Source organism: Hevea brasiliensis, chromosome 9 (genome assembly GCF_030052815.1).
Source record: "Hevea brasiliensis isolate MT/VB/25A 57/8 chromosome 9, ASM3005281v1, whole genome shotgun sequence".
In the NCBI taxonomy this organism is placed as follows: Eukaryota; Viridiplantae; Streptophyta; class Magnoliopsida; order Malpighiales; family Euphorbiaceae; genus Hevea; species Hevea brasiliensis.
In genome coordinates, this window is record NC_079501.1 from 16275476 (window position 1) to 16297264 (window position 21789).

A 21789-nucleotide genomic window follows, 5' to 3' on the forward strand; every position below is an offset into this window, starting at 1 on the left:
TTGAAATTTTACATATTGTGATGGATGACTGATTTGATGGGCCCAGGAGGGGCTGTGTGATGTGATTGAGTTGTGGATATATGGATTGTGAATATAGAAGTGTGTTTTGAGCCATTTTGCAGGTTGGGTAGGTCCTAGGTATAGGGGAGACTCTGCCGGATTTTCGGCACGACTTATGACGTATTTGGTCTTTTCTTGATTGTATTGAGTCATTTGTATTAAATAATTGTAATGTAATTGTTAGGTGAGCCGAGACAGCCTTCTTCCTCCGCCCAGCCGCCACAGTAACCGTTGTCAAGTATGTGAGTAAAATAATAATTTTAATTATAATTTCACTATTATTATATGTTCAAACATGCCCATGCATCACTTATATGCATATATCTATGTAGATAAACTTTAGGCACAATTTATGTTGCATTCATAACTGTGAGAGTGCCATGTATGTTGCTGTGGTAATTTGGAGTAGTGTGCGTGCGTTGGCGTGCGTGTGATGTGGTGTGGACTATGGATAGGACAGGTAGTCACGGCTTGAGATCTTCGCTGGGACCCGATCCTTCGGGGGGTAGTCACGGCTTGAGTTCTTCGCTGAGACCCCCGATTTGGTTTATTAAGCGAAAGTCCGGCTTGAGTTCTTCGCTGGCACCAGGTTGGATTTAAGAGAGCTGTATAGGGGATCAGCTCCCATATATTATGATTGATATCACTGGGTGTGTGAGTGCTCCAAATTACCTTTATGATGTTATGATGTGAAAATGCTGTTGATGTTGCATTTCACTCTACAGGGTGCATTAGTTTTAGATAGTTATAGAGATTATGGTTAAAATTTATATTTTACTCTCTGAGTCGAACGCTCACTCCTGTTCAATATTTTTTTCAGGCCACAGGAAGATATTTTTTAGATTAACCTGCTTTCTTTCTCGCAGGTCGATTATTAACGTTTGTATAAACTTGTTAAATCTTAGAATTTCCGCATGTGTTAGAAATGTTTATTTGATATGGGTCTGTAAACTAAATTATTATTTTGGACCTGTAAACTTAATATGCTATGCATGTTTGATGGATTGGATGAGGGAGCTGGGCTCCCATTTATTTTTATGCTGATGAGTATGTGGAGGGTGAGCTGAGCTCCCCAATTGAGTATTTATTGTGTTTACAGGTCGGGTGAGTCAAAAACTCCCCGTTGGTAGGTCCATTTTATAGCCGAACTCTGTCCGGTTGATTTATTGAAATTGGGCCCAAATGGGCCTTAGAGTTGGATTAATGAATAGTTAGGCTTACTACGGGCCTCGGGGGCTCTAGGCTGGCCCAGGTCCTAGTGCCGGTCCGGCCCATAGGTTGGGTCGTGACACTACTCTTAGGAATAGTAAAAAATTATTCCTTTTTAATAATATATAAGCTTTTAAAGCCCGCAACATTTGTTGGTATTTTCTTTTACATTTATCATATTAATATAATTAATGAATAAAAATATTTATATTGAAAATAAATTCAATTCCATTTTATTTTAATATATTGAGATCAACAACATAAATGTATTAATATCACTATTATAATGTAAGTTGAAATAAATTATACTCTCACTTTAAAATATATAAAATTAAATATAATAGAGTATATATATATATTTTTTTTCATAAGGTGTATGGACGTGATAAAAGTATAGCATGTCATGTTCGTTAATAAATCAATATTTCAAAAAGTTATACTTTTCTCTATATTTTTTACTTTAAAGTCATCTGATAATAGGATATAAACTGCTAGATCCTATGTGCTATTAAAAAAAGGTGTTTTTAATTATCTAAATTCAAATTAAAATAATATTTTCTCTCAGTTTAATATATTTTTTATATATAGTCTTCACACTACATGTTTTATAATTTTATTTATTATTTTATAGTATGAGGGTTAGATTTTTCACATATAATGATTTATTTATTCATTTAAAATAAACAGATTAATTACATAATATTATTTTTGATATTTTAAATATATTATAGTATATAATTATTATTTTTGAAAATATTAATTTTTATTTTTATATCATCATTAAGAAAAGTATAAGATTTTTAAAAATTATAATATTTTACCTTATCAATAAACTAATAAACTAAAATATTATAAAATTTTAAAAATAAAAATGAAAATTTAGAATTTAATAATAAACGAATAAAGGTTGGATCATTCATAATTTTAAAATAATAAATATCAAAATGCATATAATATAAAGTATGAAGAGTTTTTAAATTTTTATAATTTATATGTACAATAATCAATCCGAAAAAAAAAAAATCTAACTTCTAAATTTCAGTCACAATCTATGGCTATTAGTTAAAGTAATTTTTAAGATTATTATTTTTATAATAATTTATATTTATTTTTAATTTTTTAATATAATATATTGTTAACGATTTAATTTTTAATATAAAAAATTTAAATTTATTGATTAGCTAAGTGATTCCAAGATCAGTTTAAAAGTGAATGTTGAAATATTTTTTTTATTATTGACTCTGAGTGTATTCGTATAAATATATTTTATAATAAAATATATGTATTCATCTCAGCTGATATATCATTGATTTATTATATTTGCATCTGTTGTTATCTTTAAATCATAAGATATTTCTTATTTAAATTTAATTTATAATAAATTTAAAATATAAAATATATAGTAAAATTTATTTATTAAATATATAAATTTTATATATTTATATTTTAATTTATAATAAATTAAATTTAAATAAAAATTTTCTTAGAAAATATGTCATATTTGATTGTAGTGTGTCAATTAACTATTTCATCACTAATGAGTCTATGACACGTGAGCCCAGGATTCTCTGCGTCTCTAAGTATATAACTCATGTATGAAGTGCAAAAAGATGATAAGGGGGTATTTTTACTGTTCCTAATAACGGTAAAAGTATGCCCCTTAATAATAATAATAATAATAATAATAATAATAATAATAATAATAATAATAATAATAATTTAGAATAATGTAATAAATATAATATAATTAAAAAAATAAATTAAAATCAAAATTTATTTACATTATATTTCTTTGTCCTGTCAAATTAGTCCTCAATTCTTTTAATTCTAATTAACTAACAGAATTAGACATACCATTTGCGCGTCGTTGAGTAAATTATTTTTTATTTTATTTTAAAAAGTTAATATTTATTTTTTATATTTTTTAAAAAAATGCAAAAAATTTTTTATTGTTTTAGTTAATTATTTTAATAACATAATTTAATAAGTTTGATTAATAGATTATTTTTATTATTTTTCTTAATTATATTAAGCCTTTTAATATGCTACTTTTATATATATATATATATATATATATATATATATACATACGTGTTAAATGTAATTTAAATGCAATTTGAAATTTTGAATAATTATATACCTATAAAAATCAAATTGAATTTTCACTTTTAGATAATTATTAATTATTTTCTTTTACATATTTATATTTTTAACAACTTGTAAGATTTTTAAAATTTGAATAAGCTGATGAATATATATATACTTTTTACTGTTTAAATTATATTAATTTAATTATCTAAAATGTTATGTATGATTTTTTAAGAAATTAAATGGCTTATTCTTGTAAGGCATTTTTAAAGACTTAGTTTATTTTAAATTTAGCCATTATTTAAATTTAACAGTATTTACTTTAAATCAAAATAACCAACTAAATTAAAAGAAAGGTAGGAGAAAATTCTGTAAATAAAAATTTTTAGAAATGAAATTGTAATTGTCAACTCAAAAGATAAATTAGTAAAAGATCCTTAACATATTTGATAGTACGAAAATAATGTCAAAAATAATTATTAAAGATTAAGAATCTCTAAAATAAAAAATAGAATTTACTCATATATTTGATAAATTATTTTTAATAATCATATGGAAATAAAATTGAAGATGTTACCTGAATTTAATAGTTTAAAAAGGCTTTTACTGTATTAAATTTTCAGTTCTTAATTATTGTAACAGGCGCAATAAAAATTATAAAAAAATTAAAATAAAAATTTTAAACTCAATTAAGATAAAATTATTAAGTTAAAACATTATTTAATACTAATAAATAAATTTATAATTAAGAAAAAATAAGGTAAAATGAAATTTCAAATTTAATTTTGAAAAAATTATTAATTTTAAGTACTATCTAATATATTTATAATTAGAAAAAGATAAGTAAAAAAGAAATTTTCAATAGAGTTATTTTTTTTTATTACATCAAGTGTCAATTAATGGCAGCCATAAGAGTTAAATTTTGATTAATAGTTTTTTTGTATTTATTCATGTATTAAGGATTATGAAAAACTCATAATGTTCAATAAATTATTAATTTCTTTATATATATTTATAAACATAAATTATATTAAATACATAAAATCTTTCATGTTATCTCATATTTTAAATTTAAATAATTATATATTTTAAAATAAAATTATTAAAGTAAGAATTATTTAATAACAATAATTTTATTTATAATTGAAAAAAGATAAATTAAACTTTTAACTAAAATTATTATATTTAAAAATATCAAATGTCAATTAATGATAAAAAAAAAAGTTGATTTTTTATTAATTATTTTTTAACACTTTGGTTATATATATATATATATATATATATATATATACACTTTTATATTCCTTGTGTTTTATAAAGATAGAAAAAGATTAATTAAATTATCCTCTAATCATATATATATATATATATACACTTTTATATTCCTTGTGTTTTATAAAGATAGAAAAAGATTAATTAAATTATCCTCTAATCAGAAATGAAACATTCATTCAAGATCAGAGACTTACAGAACAATCCTCATGAAGAAGAGAGAGGAGCTGGGTTGGGGGCTTGCAGCCACCCATTTACAATATTACTCAATCTATTCCTCAATCTGGCAGTTCCGGCTAACCAATCAGCACATCTGTTTGTTGTTTTGAAAGCATAAACAGCGTTCAACTAAGGATAGGATTGCAGAAGACTCTTAATATCAATTAAAATTGTCATTACACGGTTTAGTTCAAATTTATATATTTTAAGAATAAAAAATTTACGATTTCAAATTGAATCGAATCAGCGGATTAAATAAAAAAAAATTATAAATATTTTATGATGTCTTTAATTTATTTATACAAATCTCAAATTCTCTATATAATTATTCTCTACTCTCTTTTTAATTCTCAATACTCCTTTAAATTCTCTACATAATTATTTTTTATACTATTTTAATTTTTTAATACTCTTTTAATTTCTCTACTTTATTATTATATACACTTATTAAAATTTTTAATATTATTTCAATTATTCAATTATTATTTTATACCCTCAACAAAATTTTTAATATCTTCTATTTAAATTTTTTTTTTCTTTTAGACTATCTTTTTAATTATTAAATTTTATCTTATAAATTAAAAAAAAAGCGCAAGAAATAGAATTGAAAACTTTGAGTATTCTAATTCCAAAAAAATACGAATGGATTAAGTTCAAGCACTTTCTTTCTTCTTTTTAATTTTTTTTGAAAAATTAATTCATCTTTTTTATTTTTAATTTTTTAATTAAGTCTAAACTTTTCGTATTAAATTTTTTTAAAAAGAGAAATTAATTTTTTTTATTTTATTTTAAAGGAAAGATTTCTAAGAAAAAATAAAGTATTTTTATAAATATAATTTAATTTTAAATTAATAAATTTGTTATACAATTTTTTTGTTCAAATCACTCCTTAACCGCCCTCTGAATTATCTTAAACTGCCTTATTTCGAATTGTCCTATAAACCATATTAAATCAGGCTTCAAACCAAAATCATTAATTTCAAAACTCTCTTTTAAATCGTCGGTTGAAATTCATAATTTTTCTCTTCCTGGGCCGTCGTAACCCATAATCACAGTTTTGTTTTGTACCTTTTATATTAATTGTTCACTAGTAGCTGGGCTTGTAGGATTAAAATGTTACCATTAAGAGGCAGACATGCATTTTCAGAAAAGAAAAGAACGAAAAAACGATAAAGGAAAAAGTAAAAACTAAAAAGGAACCAATAGGGACATCTTTCCCACAATTTTTGTCCTTTTCAATATTTCAATCTCTGTGGCTGTGAACATTTACAAGCTGGTACTACTGCCAGTGCCTTCTAGCAGAATCAAATAGGGATCAAATACAAAACCCATATCATGTGATGAACCAAAGTTTTGGAGCAGCAACACTAAAGCAACTTTTATTACATGTTATCATTTTGTCGTCGTAGTTTTCAGTTCTTGACTTCCTGACAACCCAAGAATGGACAAAAAAGAAAGGAGTCTAGTCCCACTAGACTAAAAGTTAAAATAAGAACGAGGATGGCAAAAGTTTCTGAACTCAATTTGCCTCGCCTCGAATTCGATCAATTTTTCTCATCCTAACTTTGATTTGTGTAGGCTAGGGACGGGATGACATTTTCTCCGCCTTGAAACTCTGTAATTAGCCCAAAACAGTAATTTATTACTATGTTGGACAGATTATGAAAGTAGCGATACCCGCCCTCGACTCGCTTGATTGCCATTCCTAATAAAAATTCACTGCTACTTCTAATAGGTATGAGAAGAGACAATGCACATATGGCCATATTCTGCCTGATTCCTCTGCCCTTCTCTATCTCTGCCAAGCCTTCAAAACTTTCTCACTCTAAGCACCTTATCTTTTCCTATTGTTGCAAGATTCCAGAGATTATGTTTCTTTTAACAACTCTCTTCTCCCAGTCCTGTTTGCCAAAACCAGTGACAATGAAGCTGTTGTTTTTGTTGTTATTACTTGAAAATAATGCAAATTCATTGTTTACTCCAAATGGGTCTAATTCTAAAAGGTTTCTGGCAGTGGCATCTGAAGAAGCTTACCTGAAATGACTAAAAGCAAAACAAATGTATTCTTTCAAGCATGCTCTCTTCCAGAAAGCCAAAAAAAGGTTCAACCCTTGTTTAACAATAAAAGTGAACAAAAAAAATCAAGCTCAGGAGATTTTATTACAGCGCAAAAAGCTATCAATTCCATGCCAGTTGTCAATAACTACAGGGTGGCTATCTCCATGAGCGCAGGAACTTACAGGTAACACTTCATTGCCCAGAGGTCTTATACCTAACGTTATATTTGTGTCGTGTCTAGTGGAGTTAAATGCATCTTGATATTGGAATGGATGGAAAATTCAGGGAGAATGTTGCGATTCCGGCAAGCACGGCTTACGTTACCCTAGATTCTCGAAGGTGAGGTGCTGGTGCAAACAAGACAATCATAAGTGGGATGACACAGAAGATAAAATGGGACAGGGAGGACCTCCATTTGGTACCTATGGGTCGGCAACATTTGCCATTAATTCAGGACATCCATTGGGTACCTATGGCTCTGCAACATTTGCCATCAATTCTCCTTATTTCATTGCAAAGAACATCACCTTCATGGTCAGCCTCATAATATTTATCTTATCTGCTATATCATCTTGTTTTATATTATGATCATTTTGTTAGCTTCTTTCTATGTAAACTCCTTATACATATTACCTTGATAACTACTATCTGTTTCAAGCTTATTGGAGTAGCTAGTTTTTATACAATTTCCAGTGGTTCGCTACAGAACAAGGCCCCATCGCCACCCTCAGGAGCTCTAGGAAAGTAAGCAATCGCGCTCCGAATATCGGCAGACATAGCAGCATTTATAGGCTGCAAATTCATTGGAGCACAAGACAACCTTTATGATCACATTGGCAGACATTACTACAAGGAATGCTACATTGAAGATTCTGTCGATTTCATATTCGGAAATGGACTCTCGCTCTATGAGGATTGCCATTTGCATGCCATCACGAATAGTTTTGCAGCCTTGACCACACAGAAAAGGGATAACTTGCTTCAGGAAACAGGCTTCTCCTTCGTCAAATTGCAAGGTCACGGGGTCTGGTGTCCTCTACTTGGGCACAGCATGGGGCACTGTCTCTAGGGCTGTCTTCGCATTCACTTAAATCGACAATATTATCACTCCCTGAGGATGGTAAAGAGTGGGGAGACAAAAACAGGGGAATGTACGTGCCTTCATATCTTTCGTCTACAATTTTAATAATCAGCTCATTCTTGCTTAGCTCAAACTTGAAATTCTAATCATACAAATATTTTGAAACTCATGGGTCTGTTTACCAAAACTAGTCATTGGACTAAGTTTTAATCATTTTCCTCATAGTGAAGAATTTCACTTATTTGTCCTACAACGATTGTAGGACGGTATTTTATGGTCAGTACAAGTGGCCAGGGCCAGGGTTCTGATTTTGTAGGAAGAGTGTCGTGGTCTAGGGTGCTCACTGAGCAAGAGGCCAGGCCGTTCATTTCGATTGGTTTCATCGAAAGCCATGAATGGCTTCCCAGGTCATGATATCTTCAACTATATTCAGAGCACATTAATGTCAGCGCAAAATTATAAAAATATCATTCTCCATCTTTATAAGAGAGATTGATCGGACTCGCTTCTCACGATTCAAGTTAAACAGGTTTCATCAGTTGCTCCTTTAAAAAAAACCATGGCTAAGAGTTTTCAGCAAGCTTGCAAGATCAACGATTTGAACATTTTTACCAGGTAGAGAGCATGCAGTCCAGCTTGATGCAGGGTTGAAACGTACATGCTTGCTTAAGTTATTAAGAATTACATAACATGGATATTAATCATATTTACAAATGAACCATATACAGTTAATTCACAATTCCAACATAAATTCCCCACGTGACGATGATGTGGGCAACTTGTGCTACTTTCTACTAAATGACCTGGACGATGTCCACCCACTCCAACGAAGTGGCAGCATCCAAGCTGGGTCAACTAATCAAATAGAAAATCAAAAACAGCTAAATTGCCATCAGAGGATTGCCATCAGAGGCAAAAATTATCAACCCTTGTGCAACACTTAAGTTTGAGCAAATTATTTGGCGTCAAATCAGCATTGTTATTCAGCAATAACTAACAAACAATATCATCATTGAAATGAATATGACAGAATGTTGAACAAACACTTGCAAAAAACAAGATTTTAGTGATAATTATGGAGAGAAGTCCAAAATGGTACAATACCCATGGTAATCTAGTTGGATTCTAAACATGAAATAATCTTGAACAAAAAATAGCAAACTCAAACAAAAGTTTGGAACAGATCACAATTGACCTTACTTTAGTTCCACTTCGGCTACGTTAGGATAGGTTAGGATTTTCAACAAAGATGATTGAAATATAATTTTCAAATTCACCCTCGAAGATTTGTTGAAAGAATATTTTTCTTTTTTATGAGTTTAAATCATTATTCACACAAGAATTATTAAACCCAGACTGGCCCTCCAAGTTGACTTGGCGAACCAATGACTCAAGCATCAAACCGGTCTGAGTTTATAATTAAACAGGATGAGGAATTGAAACACTAAAAACCATTCTACCCATTTTTTGTCAACCCATGTGACCCAACAGGTTGACATGATTAATAAAAGCTGCCACATCGTCTTTAACAAAAAAAAAAAATTTTGAGTGCCAGTAACTAGTAAAGAGATTTGAACCCAAGATCTCATGAGATGCAAATCCCCACCAACTTTTCATTGTTAAAGGCTATCACAGTGGAAGAGAAGAAGTCAACTCCCACATAACCAGATAAAGTCAGTGATTGAAATAGGGAAGCGAAAAAAAGATGGAGCTAAGGGACAGGAAGACTTTTTTGTTGTTCCTATTCCTTACCTTATCATACTCCTTATTCTTATTTTAGATCAATCAATATACCTTCCACCGATGGCTTGCTAGCAAGCAGGCTTGTCTTTGTTGTATTGGAAGAGACCCCCTTTCCATTTCAAATCTTAAGAAAACAAAAATTATGAAACCATCAGGTCTGTCATCTCTACTCATTTGAGTGTGTGAAGCAGGTTGCAAGGATGGGAAAGAAGAAGAATAAGGGTGCTAGGCTTTCTCCCGACCAAGGGGAGAAGCTTTTAGCCAGATTAAAAATTGGTCTGTTATGAACAAGAATTGGGATAAGGCTAATAGATAATCGGATAGTTAGGCCAATAGATCACATAGGGGATCCCCCAATCTTTCCTCAAATTAGGATCATACTCCCTAGTCGTCTTGTGCCACTTGGGACCTGGTCAAGGGTGGTAACTGATTGCCCATCGATGGAAAGAGGACATCGTCCGTGGAATACAAACAAAATCGACAACCAAAGGGCAAAGTAACCCTATGAAAGGAGGTAAGGTCCGATATACACACACAACCTAACGAATGTTGAAAATTTAATTAAAAAAATTAAAAATCAGTCAATTAAACTTATTTATTTATATTAATAAATGTACTATTTAATTAATTTTGTTAATGATACACCAATTGAACCACTAACCCGCTAGTTGAACCAGTTACTGATGACTCGATCCCTCAGCCAGGCCAAGGCTTTTAGGCTGGGTTTAATAACCAATTCATACAATTTGAACTAAAAGCTAAATTCAAATCCTTAGATCTCAAATTTGGTATCCGATTTGATTAGGTTGTGTTTGGGTTGAAATTTTGAGTTAAAAGGATTTGATTTCATGTTTTAATTAAAATTGCATAAATAGAGATTTGAACTTGTACAGGAGCATAAAAATATGCTTCAACAAAATTTTAGAGGGTGTATTCCAACTCTACTATTTTAGTAAGTACTTCAAATTCATTTTCAAACAAATGCTCGTCCACATTAATGAATCTGATCTCCATTTCTGGGAACATCCAACCACCATTTATGAATCTACCAAATCAAAGAAAACTTGTGCAAAGTTCTTCCAAATCCTTTCTTTTCAAATCTTCACCTATCCAAAATGCAATTTTAGTCTACTTTTATTCAACTGATTATGCAATTCAATTCATATGTTTAATAACAATATATTTTATGATGACACATTCAATTAAATTTACCGAATGAAGGGAAGAACAAAAAGAAGAAGAAGAAGAAGAAGAAGAAAAGAACTCTACAAGATAAAGGGATTTCAAAAAAAAAAACAGAAACTAGGGTCAAATACAGTTCAATTGAACTGAATTCCTCATTTTGGATGATTTTCAAGCAGACCACAAAGCTACTAGTAGAAAAGGCACATAGAATTGCTAATCAGAAAAATGCACAGTGAGGTGTACCAGAGAGGAAAATAATCATGACTGGAAGAGCGTTGCAGTTGCAATATAACCATTTTTCATCACCTGTCAACACCAAAGAAAATACTCATTAGTGAGAGAAATACAGTAAGAACTGCACCCATACAATTATACATCAGTTGCACATTTTTTTAACAATAGCTCAACCTTGAGCATAGATCCAATATTGATCATAGACGCATCAAAGGGCTTACCTCAAAGGCAATGTTCTGATAACCATAAACCAACGTGGATCCAAAAGGATTACTTGGAGAACCCTGTTTTCGAATAACTGCTCGGCCACAGTCCCCAAGGATTTCCTGAAGTGAATAATCATTCTTTATTTATAATTATCCTTCACTAGTGCATGACAAAAGAAAATTTTCTAATGCCGAGAACTTAGGAAAAAAAAAAAAGAAGAAAATTACGATGCATACAACTAAAGAATCTAAGTGTAAAAATACTAGCACCTTGAACATATGCACATTTATGAGAATAAAAAATCTTAAAGAACAATAATTTTACAAAATGAAGAGCATTGTTTATGCTAAGGCAAGCCAGCCTGGAGAAGGACAAAAGAAAAAAAAGAACTAGACACCCAAAATTTGCAACAAAAATTGAAAATTTAAAGGTTAATAAAGAATGCAGGGACTGGACAATGACATTACAAGGGCTAACTCCTAAAGAAGACGGAAAAAAAAATATTATACACTATGTCCCTAAAGCTTTGTCATACAAAGAAGAAATAATGATGAAAAGTTATACCTTAACTTGGTCCCACTTTGTGCTTGGTGTAATATGTTTCGAGTTATTTACTTCAGAAAAGCCCCAAATGCAAGCAAGAAATGAAAATTAGTTTATCAGTTTCTCGATTAACAGTGTCAACCAAACTCTTCTAAGAACTGACAAAAAAGAACAGTCAGAACCTTGTATAACAAAATTGCACTTTATATATGAATTGAAATCCACATGACCAGGGTGGTTTGAGTGCAAAATGAACTTCTTGACCTTATGAGTCTGCAAAACCAAAATGGTTATCAGAATACTTCTGACTCATAACATCATGATTAAATACAAACCTCCCAAACAACATCACCTGCTCCAAAATCATAAATATGAAGAGGTGATGGAAGACATTAATACCCGTCCATCAAATAAGATGTCCAAACCACGAGTGAAATAATTATAGAAGTGATCTTCACAAAGTATTTTCCGTGTACGAGGGTCTGAAGCAGAGTGAATGGCCATTTGGTCTACCTGCACAGCAAACAAAATAGTTACATACCAACTGGCACATCTTTGTGAATCTAATGACAAGCTAGCACTGAAAATAATGATTATGCTAATAGTAGGAGAACGAAATCGCCCAGAGGGGGGTGAGGTTGGGGGGTGGGGGAGTTTCAACAAAAGTAGTTAAAAGGTGCCTCAGTTTTGGTCTCCTTTCAATTGAAATCGGTCATACATCTATAAAACTATATCATGACTGTGATCCCACACTACTGATATCCCCATGTAAGGGTTATTGCTAAGTGAAGCTGGGCAGATTACTGCAATACTGCTTGCTTGGCTAAAATCCCACTGTCTAATCAGGAGTAGTCTTTGAGCGTCAAGATTGCATGTAGAAGATATAGTTAACTCTAAAATACCTGCTTTTGATGAAATCCACAAGGATGACCTAATTCACTCCAAACATCCTGCATTTGAAACAAGAGGACACACACAAGATAAATGACACATTACTAACCATTGCAATCTCACATATGATTGCACACACAGCCCCATAAAAAAATTAAAAAAAAAAAAACTTTTTTTTCCGTGGAAATAAAGAAAAGCAGAGAAACCAGTGAAACTTTCCTTGGGAGAACTCAATTCTTCAACAATAAAGGCCCACTACCTAACTATGGCATATAACAAAAAACCAAAAATCTCTGAATCCAATTTGACGCTGTGTTACAAACAACTTATTTTTATTTGATATAACAATTAATCATTTCACCAACTTAATAAGAAGTGTGATGAGAAAAAAAAAGATCATAGCAAAAAGTTATTGTCAAAATCCAAAAAAGTTTCTTCATGAAGAATGAAATTCCTCACTTTTTACCCTTACAGGCGCACTTGTGTGCTAAAGAGAACTCACAAACTCCTCATTATTTAGGGGAAAGGCAAATTGGCACACAACTATTGTTGCATGATAAGTGGGGATCACAAATGTAGCTGAAATCAAAATAGTGGATGCATATATGATATGAATGTAAATTTACACACACACACACACACACATAAAATTATAATATTGGAGCTCAACCACGTAAAACTATAATTTACCTGTTGAGATGCACCAAAGGGAATACGCTGCCCCCCCGTGGAAAAATATAACTCTTCACCAAGCTGCAAACATCTATGTAGAATAAAAACAGATCCAAGAGACAATAAAGAAAATAAGGTTTTTAACCTAAAAATCTCACAATACCACATCTGTAAGATATCGTCAATCAATTTGATGCTAGTAAAATAAAGTTAAAGCAGGAAGTCATTCACTAGAGAAATTGATCAACTGATTACTAGACAACTTTTAAAAGAAAATTTCGGGGATGATTAGGGAAGTGTCAAACCTTAACATGCACCTCTTCCATGTACAGGCTGGTAGCAGGTAGCGGAGGAGCAGAAGCATTGTCTATTAATGATCCAAGACCACCTTTTTTGTTTGTAGAACTATCATATATAAACACACGGCATGTTACTGGTGTAGTACCATCTGGAAACTCCAGTGGCAGTTCTGCTGCCAGAGAAAATTAAAAAAAAAAAAATTATTAGAATATTACAATTGCTAAAATAAGTATATGCATGTGTAGAATAGATTACATTACCTTCTCCATTGGGGCAGCAATCTGTATACTGGCTAGGAATTGGAAAAGTAAAGGATAGGCCCTAATACAATATATACATCAAAATAAATACCACAGTAGAAAAATATGTGCGATCTGAGAAATAAAATATTCTGACTGTAATGTTTTCCATGTACATACTGGGTAGAACAGAGTGTATACTCCTCTATCTTTGTCATAAATACCAGGAAAGGTTGGCCCGAAAATTGCATATACGTCTACAAAAGTAGCTAAAGTCGAAGGTCCCCTAAATATTAAAAGAAGAGTCAACAATTATATGACAAATAAAAATAAAAATACAAATAAAAAGATTTGCATAAAGGGAGAAGGAAAAAACAAGACGTTCAGAACATATCATACCCAATAAGAAAGGTGGCATAGCGCATTTGCAGCCGTTTAACATCAACAATTTCAATCAACCGTAGTCTCTAAGAGAACCCATAATTAGAGTAAACAAACTAGCTTAGATGTAGTGACCATTAAGGGGCAAATTTAGAGATAAAAAGTTAAAGCAAAGAAAATGAAAATTCCTCATCCAAGATGTAAGGTAAGCAACAACTATTTAAAAACACGCATGAAAAATGTCTAAGAAGCAGATTAACCGAGTACCTGGGACCAAGGATCAAAACGAAGACGAAAACCATGAACCGGAAAGCCAATTATAATGTCAGAACTAAGTGGTTCCTGCGTGTAACAGGCATAGTAATGAGTGATTGTATTGTTACAGAAAGAAGCCGTAGACACCTGAAAGACAGACGCATAATGGCATACATACTTTTTAAAAGCTTAGGAAAAAAAATCATCTAAACCAAAACATAACAAGAAGGTTCAGCACAGGAGAACCAAAAATTTTAGTACTTGGAGTTGGAGACCCACCTCATCATAAAACCTCACGTCAACGACGTCGTAAGTGTTACGCTGCTCCTCAATCTGGGCCAACGCTTCACATATTGGCATTCCTGAAAACAATTCGAACAATCCAATTTTTAGATGATTTCATTCTCGTTTTTTCCTCGGAAGCCAACAGAAAATGGAATGTGAATTGGTAAGATAACTTATAGAACGATAGGCAATGATGCGGAAGTAGAGAGAGAAATTACCAAGAGAGAAGGGGCCGACACCGTGGCCAGGGTGGAGATCGAGAACTATGGTTCCCACGGCGGTGCCCACGCACCTTCGACGACGCCGCTGGGGCGGAGGCCGGTGCTGCAACATATTGAATTGAATTAGGAGATTGCTTGTGTGTATTGTTTTAGTTGAGATTGCCTCCTGTACTCTCGCAAAAAACAAAATCAATTTTAGGCGGTTGGAACGGTTTTTTTTTATAGCATCACACCATCACTGTCCAGCTCGGAGATGGAGACGGAAGGACACCAAAGCCTTGCTTGCCACCCAGCGCACGAAACGTCAACACTCTGGTCGGTCCCACTTCTCCAATTTTTTTTCATTAGATAATGGATTTTTTTTTTTTTAATAATCCACTTGATATGATATTTTTCTTTTTCCAATGGATAATTGAAACAACTGATACGCTTTTTTTTTTTTTTTCCTTCAAACATGCAAATATATAATTGCATTATCAAGACCCATAGGACAGAATTACATGAAATTGATATAATCAAGGTTTAAATCCAGCTCCAATAGAAACCCATATTCAGAGCGAGACCCACCAATAATAAAAAGAAAAAAAAACTACCCAAGCCCATATTTACACGAGAACCAAGCAGCATTGCCGGAATTTCAAGGCTCATAAGCAACCAAACCCCTGCAAAACACAATTGGAACTTTGTTGAATCTCCCATTAGGACCCTTCCCACCAGCACAGCAAGGCAACAGTCACCTTTTAGCACAAAACCCTAGTTGGAGCAAAAGTAGTAATTGAGAAAACTCAAAACACAACAACCCAGAGCTAGAAGGACATCTAAAGCATCCGAGAAATCCCAATCGCCGCTAGACCAATGCTACTAGATCTGACCAAACAGCAGCAAATGCTAAGAAGACAATAGCTAAACCGCATTGGTTCAAGGCGTTTCAGTCTTTGCAGGCTTGGGTCGGCCATTTTTCGTCTCCTGCCAGCCAACTACTTTGCAAACCACCCTCTCCCCATGACAGCACCACCACCAGCCCACCAGATCACACCCTGTTACAGGTTTCTAAAGTTGCTCTCTCCTTTCTCCCCATCTGCACAAAATAGCAAACCAAACATATACACCCCGACCTCAAGGAAGAGGGAGAGCTAACCTCCTCACCCATTCGGAGAACTAAAACGGTGTTCCCTTCCCCTCCCTGAAGGGCAGGGGAAGCCAACTCAGGTGGCTCGGCAATACCGGCGGAAGAAACTAGGGCGAAACTTATCATCTCGCTTCTTGTCTTTGAAGTGTGAGGCAGCTTTCTTTGTCTTGCAGCGGGTATAAGTGAAATGCAAAACGTCCATTTTTAACTCTCGGTGCCTGTTCCGCGTTACTTTTGTAACTGTCTTGAAAAAAATATATTTTTAAATATATTAATTAAAATTTAATTTTAATTAATTTAATTATAAAAATATTAAAATAATAAAATATTTTTTTCTAAAATATTTTTTTAAATAATATTTAAAATAATATTTTTATTTAAAAAAATAATTTCAATCTTTAAAATTCAACACCAAACTTAAGGGTTAAATAAATTTTTAAAATTTTTTTAATTTAAATAAATCTTTTAATTTTAAAAAATTAATTAAATAATCAAAATTAACAGTATCACTTAACATTGTCAAAAAAAATGATAAAGTTAACTATTTTTTACGTAAAATATTAATTTTATATTTAAATAATTAAAAATATATATACAAAAAACGTTAAAAAAATTATTTATTTCAGAAAAATAAAATTAATTCCAAATATTTGTAAAAAACAATCAAAACAATGAAATTTATGAGCCAATTTAATATCTACATAAATAAAAAAAATTTTACTAATGTTTGAAAAAAAATATTGTATATAGAAGTTAAGCCTGCAAGAAAATGAATACAATAAAAAATGACTGAATTGTCAACTATTTTAATTATAAAAAATAAATGCAAATAATAGAGCAATAAAAAATAAATTGCTTCTTTCTACCAGTGAATTAATACGCATTTCAACAAAGAAAATGGAAAAAATAATAGAGCAATCATAAACAGCCATGAATTAAATTTTTATAATAAAAAAATAATTCAATTTACTCTATTTACTTCTCTCAGACCTTCTATCAAACAGATTATAAGCATTTGATGTAAAATAATATAACATATGAAATTCCTATTAATTATTGATTAATCACCATCCAAATTTCCAACAAGAAATTCATGACACTTGCCATCAATTTCTATATTATGGCATTAGGCATGATAAATGCACAAGTAGAGGAGGCAAAGGCTACAGTCATGGCTGTGGAAGGCTACAGTCATGTATATACAATAGAGAGGTTTATGATGACTTTCAAAATTTTTATATTATTTAATCTAATTTTATTGGTAATATTATAAGTGAAGACACTAGCGAATTTACTATAATAAAAATGGAATCAATTAATTCCTTATTTTTTCATAAATTTATTTTATATATTTATTTAAATTAATCTCTTGTAAATTTAAGTATTAAACTCATTTTTTTAATTGATAATATATTATTTATCTCATCTATAAAAATATTATAAACTCTATAAAATGGTATCTATTAATCTTAAATAATAGATCCAAATCTTACTTTATTTTATTTAATGGAATTGAAATTATCAAATTTAATGAAATATATTTTTTAAGTCCAAAATATTTTAATGAAATGAGTTAGGTTTTTAATCCATTAATTAAGGGTTTGTTTATCTTATTTTTTACAAATTACAACATATTTTAACAATAATTTTGAGAAAACAATAACAATTACAATCGAAAAAAAATGATTTTTATAAATATATCAAATTTATTCAAAGGTGAATAGTATGAATTTTTTTAACTAATTAGGTAAAAATATTATATTTTTATTTTTACAAAATAAAATTTACTTTATTAATAATTTATAAAAATAATAAAAGTAGCAAAATAAAAATAAAACAATTACATAACATATGTCTATTTAGTATTACTTTAGAGTTGTTATTAAAAGATATTTTCTTAAATACATTAATTAGAATATATTTAAAATTAAAGTTAGCATATTATAATTATAATTATTTCAAACTAATTAAATAATTTTAAAGTAAATTTTACTAATAATATTTAAAATAATATTATTTAAAAAAAAATTAACGTCCTTAGTCTCGATGTAAGCGAAGTCTATATCCATTACAAGGCTAAAGCGCAAGCTCAAGGTCACCGTCAAGTTGGTTACAAAGCGCCCCTTGTGGTGAGCCAGAAGTGTGAAATGTGAAACGCGAAACAATAGTGGCGGCTCCATGCCAATATGGTCGTTGGCCCTTACTTTCACATTTAATTTCTTGTCCATTAGGAAGCGAAAAAGGACAATAACGATAATAATAATAATCTATCTGTTTCTGAATAGTTGGACTGATGCTTTGAAATTATATATTAAGCATATAAAATATGCGTATGAGTCATAAAATTTAATATATTTTAATAAATTTACTATAATTTGATTAGAATGTCAAATAAATAATTTTTTTTTATCAAATTTATTAAATTTTTTTGATCTTTTCGAAGTATACTATTAACTAGAATTGTTAAATTATATATTTTAATTTATTTTATTAATTAAAAATATTTAATTTAATTTTTTTTTTAAAATGTCCTCTTTTCTTGTCCCACCAAAACTTTCCGTTCATTTTGCTTCTTGTCCTTAGTCTTTGCGGCTTTCACTTTCTTCGTGTACCTGTCTACTCTTTTTTGCTTTTGGGTACCTGGATTAATAATTGTTTCTTTTATATTTATTTGAATCCAACAAGAATTCAAATTTGAAATTTTATCACTTTAAATATAATTTTAATATTATTAAAGTAAAATATTATTGATATTGTTTATTCTATAATTTTTGTTATAAATTTAAATTGTAATAAAATTATAATTCATAAGTTCACGTAATATCTTATGTTATTTAAATTTTATGACTTATATTTTATGTAATAATTAGATATTTATATAAAAATCAAGAAATTTTTTTTTTGTTTGAAATGGGGAAAAAGAAAATTTATAGGAAAATTTTAAATTTTCTTGTTGCTGTGAAATTTTATTGTCTTGTTGTTTGATTTTAGCGGAACCTAATATTGTTATTATTGTTATTGTTGTTCTTCAATTAAAAAGAGTAAAAGATTGAAATTAAAAGAGAAAATTTATTTAATTTATTTTCTTTAATATTTAGGGTTCAAATAAAAAAAAAGACAAATTCTAAAGAAATTTAGAGTTTACTAGTCGATGATGATGATAATAATAATAATGAGAAATTTATAATCCGATTATTTGTGAAAAATATTTTTTATATAAAACTCTAATTTTTATTTTTTTTGATAAAAAGTAAGGAAAAATATAAAAATGTATCCATTGGTCAATAAAAAAAATAAATTTTTAATTCAACAAGTTGAAAAATATTCAATTTTTGACAATTAAAAAAATAAATTATTAGAAAGTATCCTTAAAAATTATTTTATTTATCAAATTTTAATTATTTTATAATAATATGATTAATTTTTATCACTATATATAAGTCTTTTCCTATATAATTATCTAATGTTAATTATGAAAAGTTATAATATAATTTGGTGATAGAGAAGTTATTGTTTCTATTTTAAAAAAAAATCTAAAAATATAATTTTTATTATAAAGAAAAAAAAAGCCACAATTTAAGATTCTTTTTAATTTAATTAAATTTTAAAAAATTTAAATGTCACTAATTTAAATGTTACAACTTATTGGATTAATAGGATAAAGATTGAGAATAAAGAAGTTAATTAAAGAAAGTAATAATTAAGTGGTGTTATGTCAAAAACAGTAAAATGCTATAATTATTTATTTATTATATATTATTAATAAAAATACTAAGGGTAAACAAAAAAAACTTGAAAGTTTTTCTTATCTGTTTATAACATCTGTGCATGATTAGGTATATGAAAAAATATATTTATTATTTTGCAATATTTGTAAGAGTTATTTTTTTTTTTTAATTATTTGAGCAGTTTGATATTTTTTCTTTTATGAGTTTTATTTTATATATACTCTGATTATATTAATGAAATTTTTATTTGGGAAATAAAAAATAAAAATTTTTTGATTAATTAATGGGATAAAAAGTGATAGAATATAAAAGATTAAAAGTACAAAACCATAAAGTATAGCAGAAAGTAGGATTTGAAAGACGAAGTCCAAAATGTCCTGTAATTTAAAGAGGTCGAAAAGTGTATGTCGAAGAGAATAAAGTGTTATTTATTAAATTTCTTTAAAATTTGAACTTAAGAAATATTATTCTTTGAATATAAAAGCAAAAGAGGGAGAATAATGATTTAAAATGTCATTTTAATAACATTTAATGAAATATGTTTTTATAATTTTCAAATATTTTTTTCAATTTCCCAAACAAAATTATAATTTAAATTAATTTTAATAAATATTAGGTTATTTATCATCACATAATTAATAAAATATTAGGTTAAATCTTTTTAAGTTTTTTTAATTATGTAAAGTAATTTTAATAATTTTATTTTGACGTTGATTATTAAGTTGATTTAATAATTAAAGATAAAAATATTATTTTTAAATTATGAGACCCACATATATGAATTTATATAAGGGTGGCCATGGTTTTAGGTATGGTTTTTTATTAGAGTTGGCAGTTTCTATTTATGGCATGAAAACCTAAAATTGGATCAGGGAAGGTGATTCTCTATAGTTTTAATTCTAATTTAATTTTGTTTCAATCAGATTTGAGGTAATTTAATAGTTGATTTTTATCTTAAACTCTTTCATATTTTATAAAATTTATAGTTTAGATTGAACTAAATTATTAATTTCGATATAATATAATTTAAAATCGTCGATAGAAAATCGCGACTCTTTGTCTAGATAATTTTGATCATAAATGAGCTCATGAATTATTGATCGGTTTCGATCTCAACTTGGATATGGCAAGCCTATATTCAGTCTTAAAAATATATTAACTGTAATCACTCAAACCTTAAGTGGCAAAATTTGGTATTGTCGATGTCATCCGGACTCGTTCTCCTCCATTGTCATACAAGGAATTCTTCTTAATGTTTTAGAATTGTCCTCAATAATTCAAGAGATTAGTTTTTCAGCTGTGGAAGAACTTGCAAAAAATTGCACATTCTTTAGCTACAAAGTTCCTGCAGAATGCTTAATTTCGTTGTAATTTTTATGGCCAATTTCTTCAGGATGCTTAATTTCGTTGTAATTTTCATGCTCAATGGACTTTGTGTTGTTTGCCCATTTCAAAGCTACTCCTAATATATTTCAACCTAAACAAAACTCAAAATGATGGGAAAGATAAAGCGATTCAATTGAAGGGCAATTTGATGACTTGACTCGAAGTCCATTTAATTGGATGGACCTAATCAACATTAATTTTGATCCAAACTCTAAATCAATGCAAATTAATTCATTAATAGAAATTAATATTTTTGACTTGAAAAACATGCAATCCACAAATTAATCTAAATTTCAATTTTTTTAATAAATATATAATGTGTAAATAAATTAATTTACAATTTTAAATGACAGGACTTAGTATTGTTTGAAAAAGTATACGAGACTTAAATAGTTTATAATTT

At 29.3% G+C, this 21789-nt stretch overlaps 1 protein-coding gene and 1 pseudogene across 8 annotated transcripts; one reads left to right on the forward strand and one right to left on the reverse strand.

Moving 5' to 3' along the window:
• The first annotated feature begins 6631 nt into the window (after nucleotides 1-6631).
• LOC110636682 (probable pectinesterase 53) lies at nucleotides 6632-8401 on the forward strand (annotated as a pseudogene).
• Nucleotides 7900-16486, reverse strand: LOC110636681 (PHAF1 protein At3g51130). Of its 8 annotated transcripts, none has more exons than XM_021786485.2 (15): nucleotides 15141-16485; nucleotides 14917-14999; nucleotides 14650-14784; nucleotides 14401-14468; nucleotides 14182-14287; nucleotides 14023-14083; nucleotides 13768-13934; nucleotides 13481-13543; nucleotides 12802-12849; nucleotides 12299-12412; nucleotides 12082-12172; nucleotides 11921-11970; nucleotides 11371-11475; nucleotides 11159-11221; nucleotides 7900-8648 (listed from the first exon to the last, which is right to left on the reverse strand). In XM_021786485.2, the coding sequence occupies exons 1-14, from the start codon at nucleotides 15253-15255 to the stop codon at nucleotides 11174-11176; spliced, it is 1254 nt and encodes a 417-aa protein (XP_021642177.2). In that variant the 5' UTR covers nucleotides 15256-16485; the 3' UTR covers nucleotides 7900-8648; nucleotides 11159-11173. The 8 variants fall into 8 exon arrangements, 7 of the variants coding, with proteins under 7 accessions (XP_021642177.2, XP_021642175.2, XP_021642176.2 ...); XM_021786483.2 differs by lacking the exon at nucleotides 7900-8648 and adding an exon at nucleotides 8669-8842; XM_021786484.2 differs by lacking the exon at nucleotides 7900-8648 and adding an exon at nucleotides 8859-10830.
• Between the last annotated feature and the right edge of the window lie 5303 nt (nucleotides 16487-21789).

What these genes read in the sequence shown, in the direction of transcription:
- LOC110636681 (XM_021786485.2), bottom strand. Translation starts at nt 15,255, where the DNA reads ATGTTGCAGCACCGGCCTCCGCCCCAGCGGCGTCGTCGAAGGTGCGTG. An exon ending in CCTTTGGTGCATCTCAACAG is followed by an intron (nt 12,850 to 13,480) that starts GTAAATTATAGT and finishes TTTCAAATGCAG; the next exon opens with GATGTTTGGAGTGAATTAGG. An exon ending in ACATCTTATTTGATGGACGG is followed by an intron (nt 12,173 to 12,298) that starts GTATTAATGTCT and finishes TTGGTTTTGCAG; the next exon opens with ACTCATAAGGTCAAGAAGTT.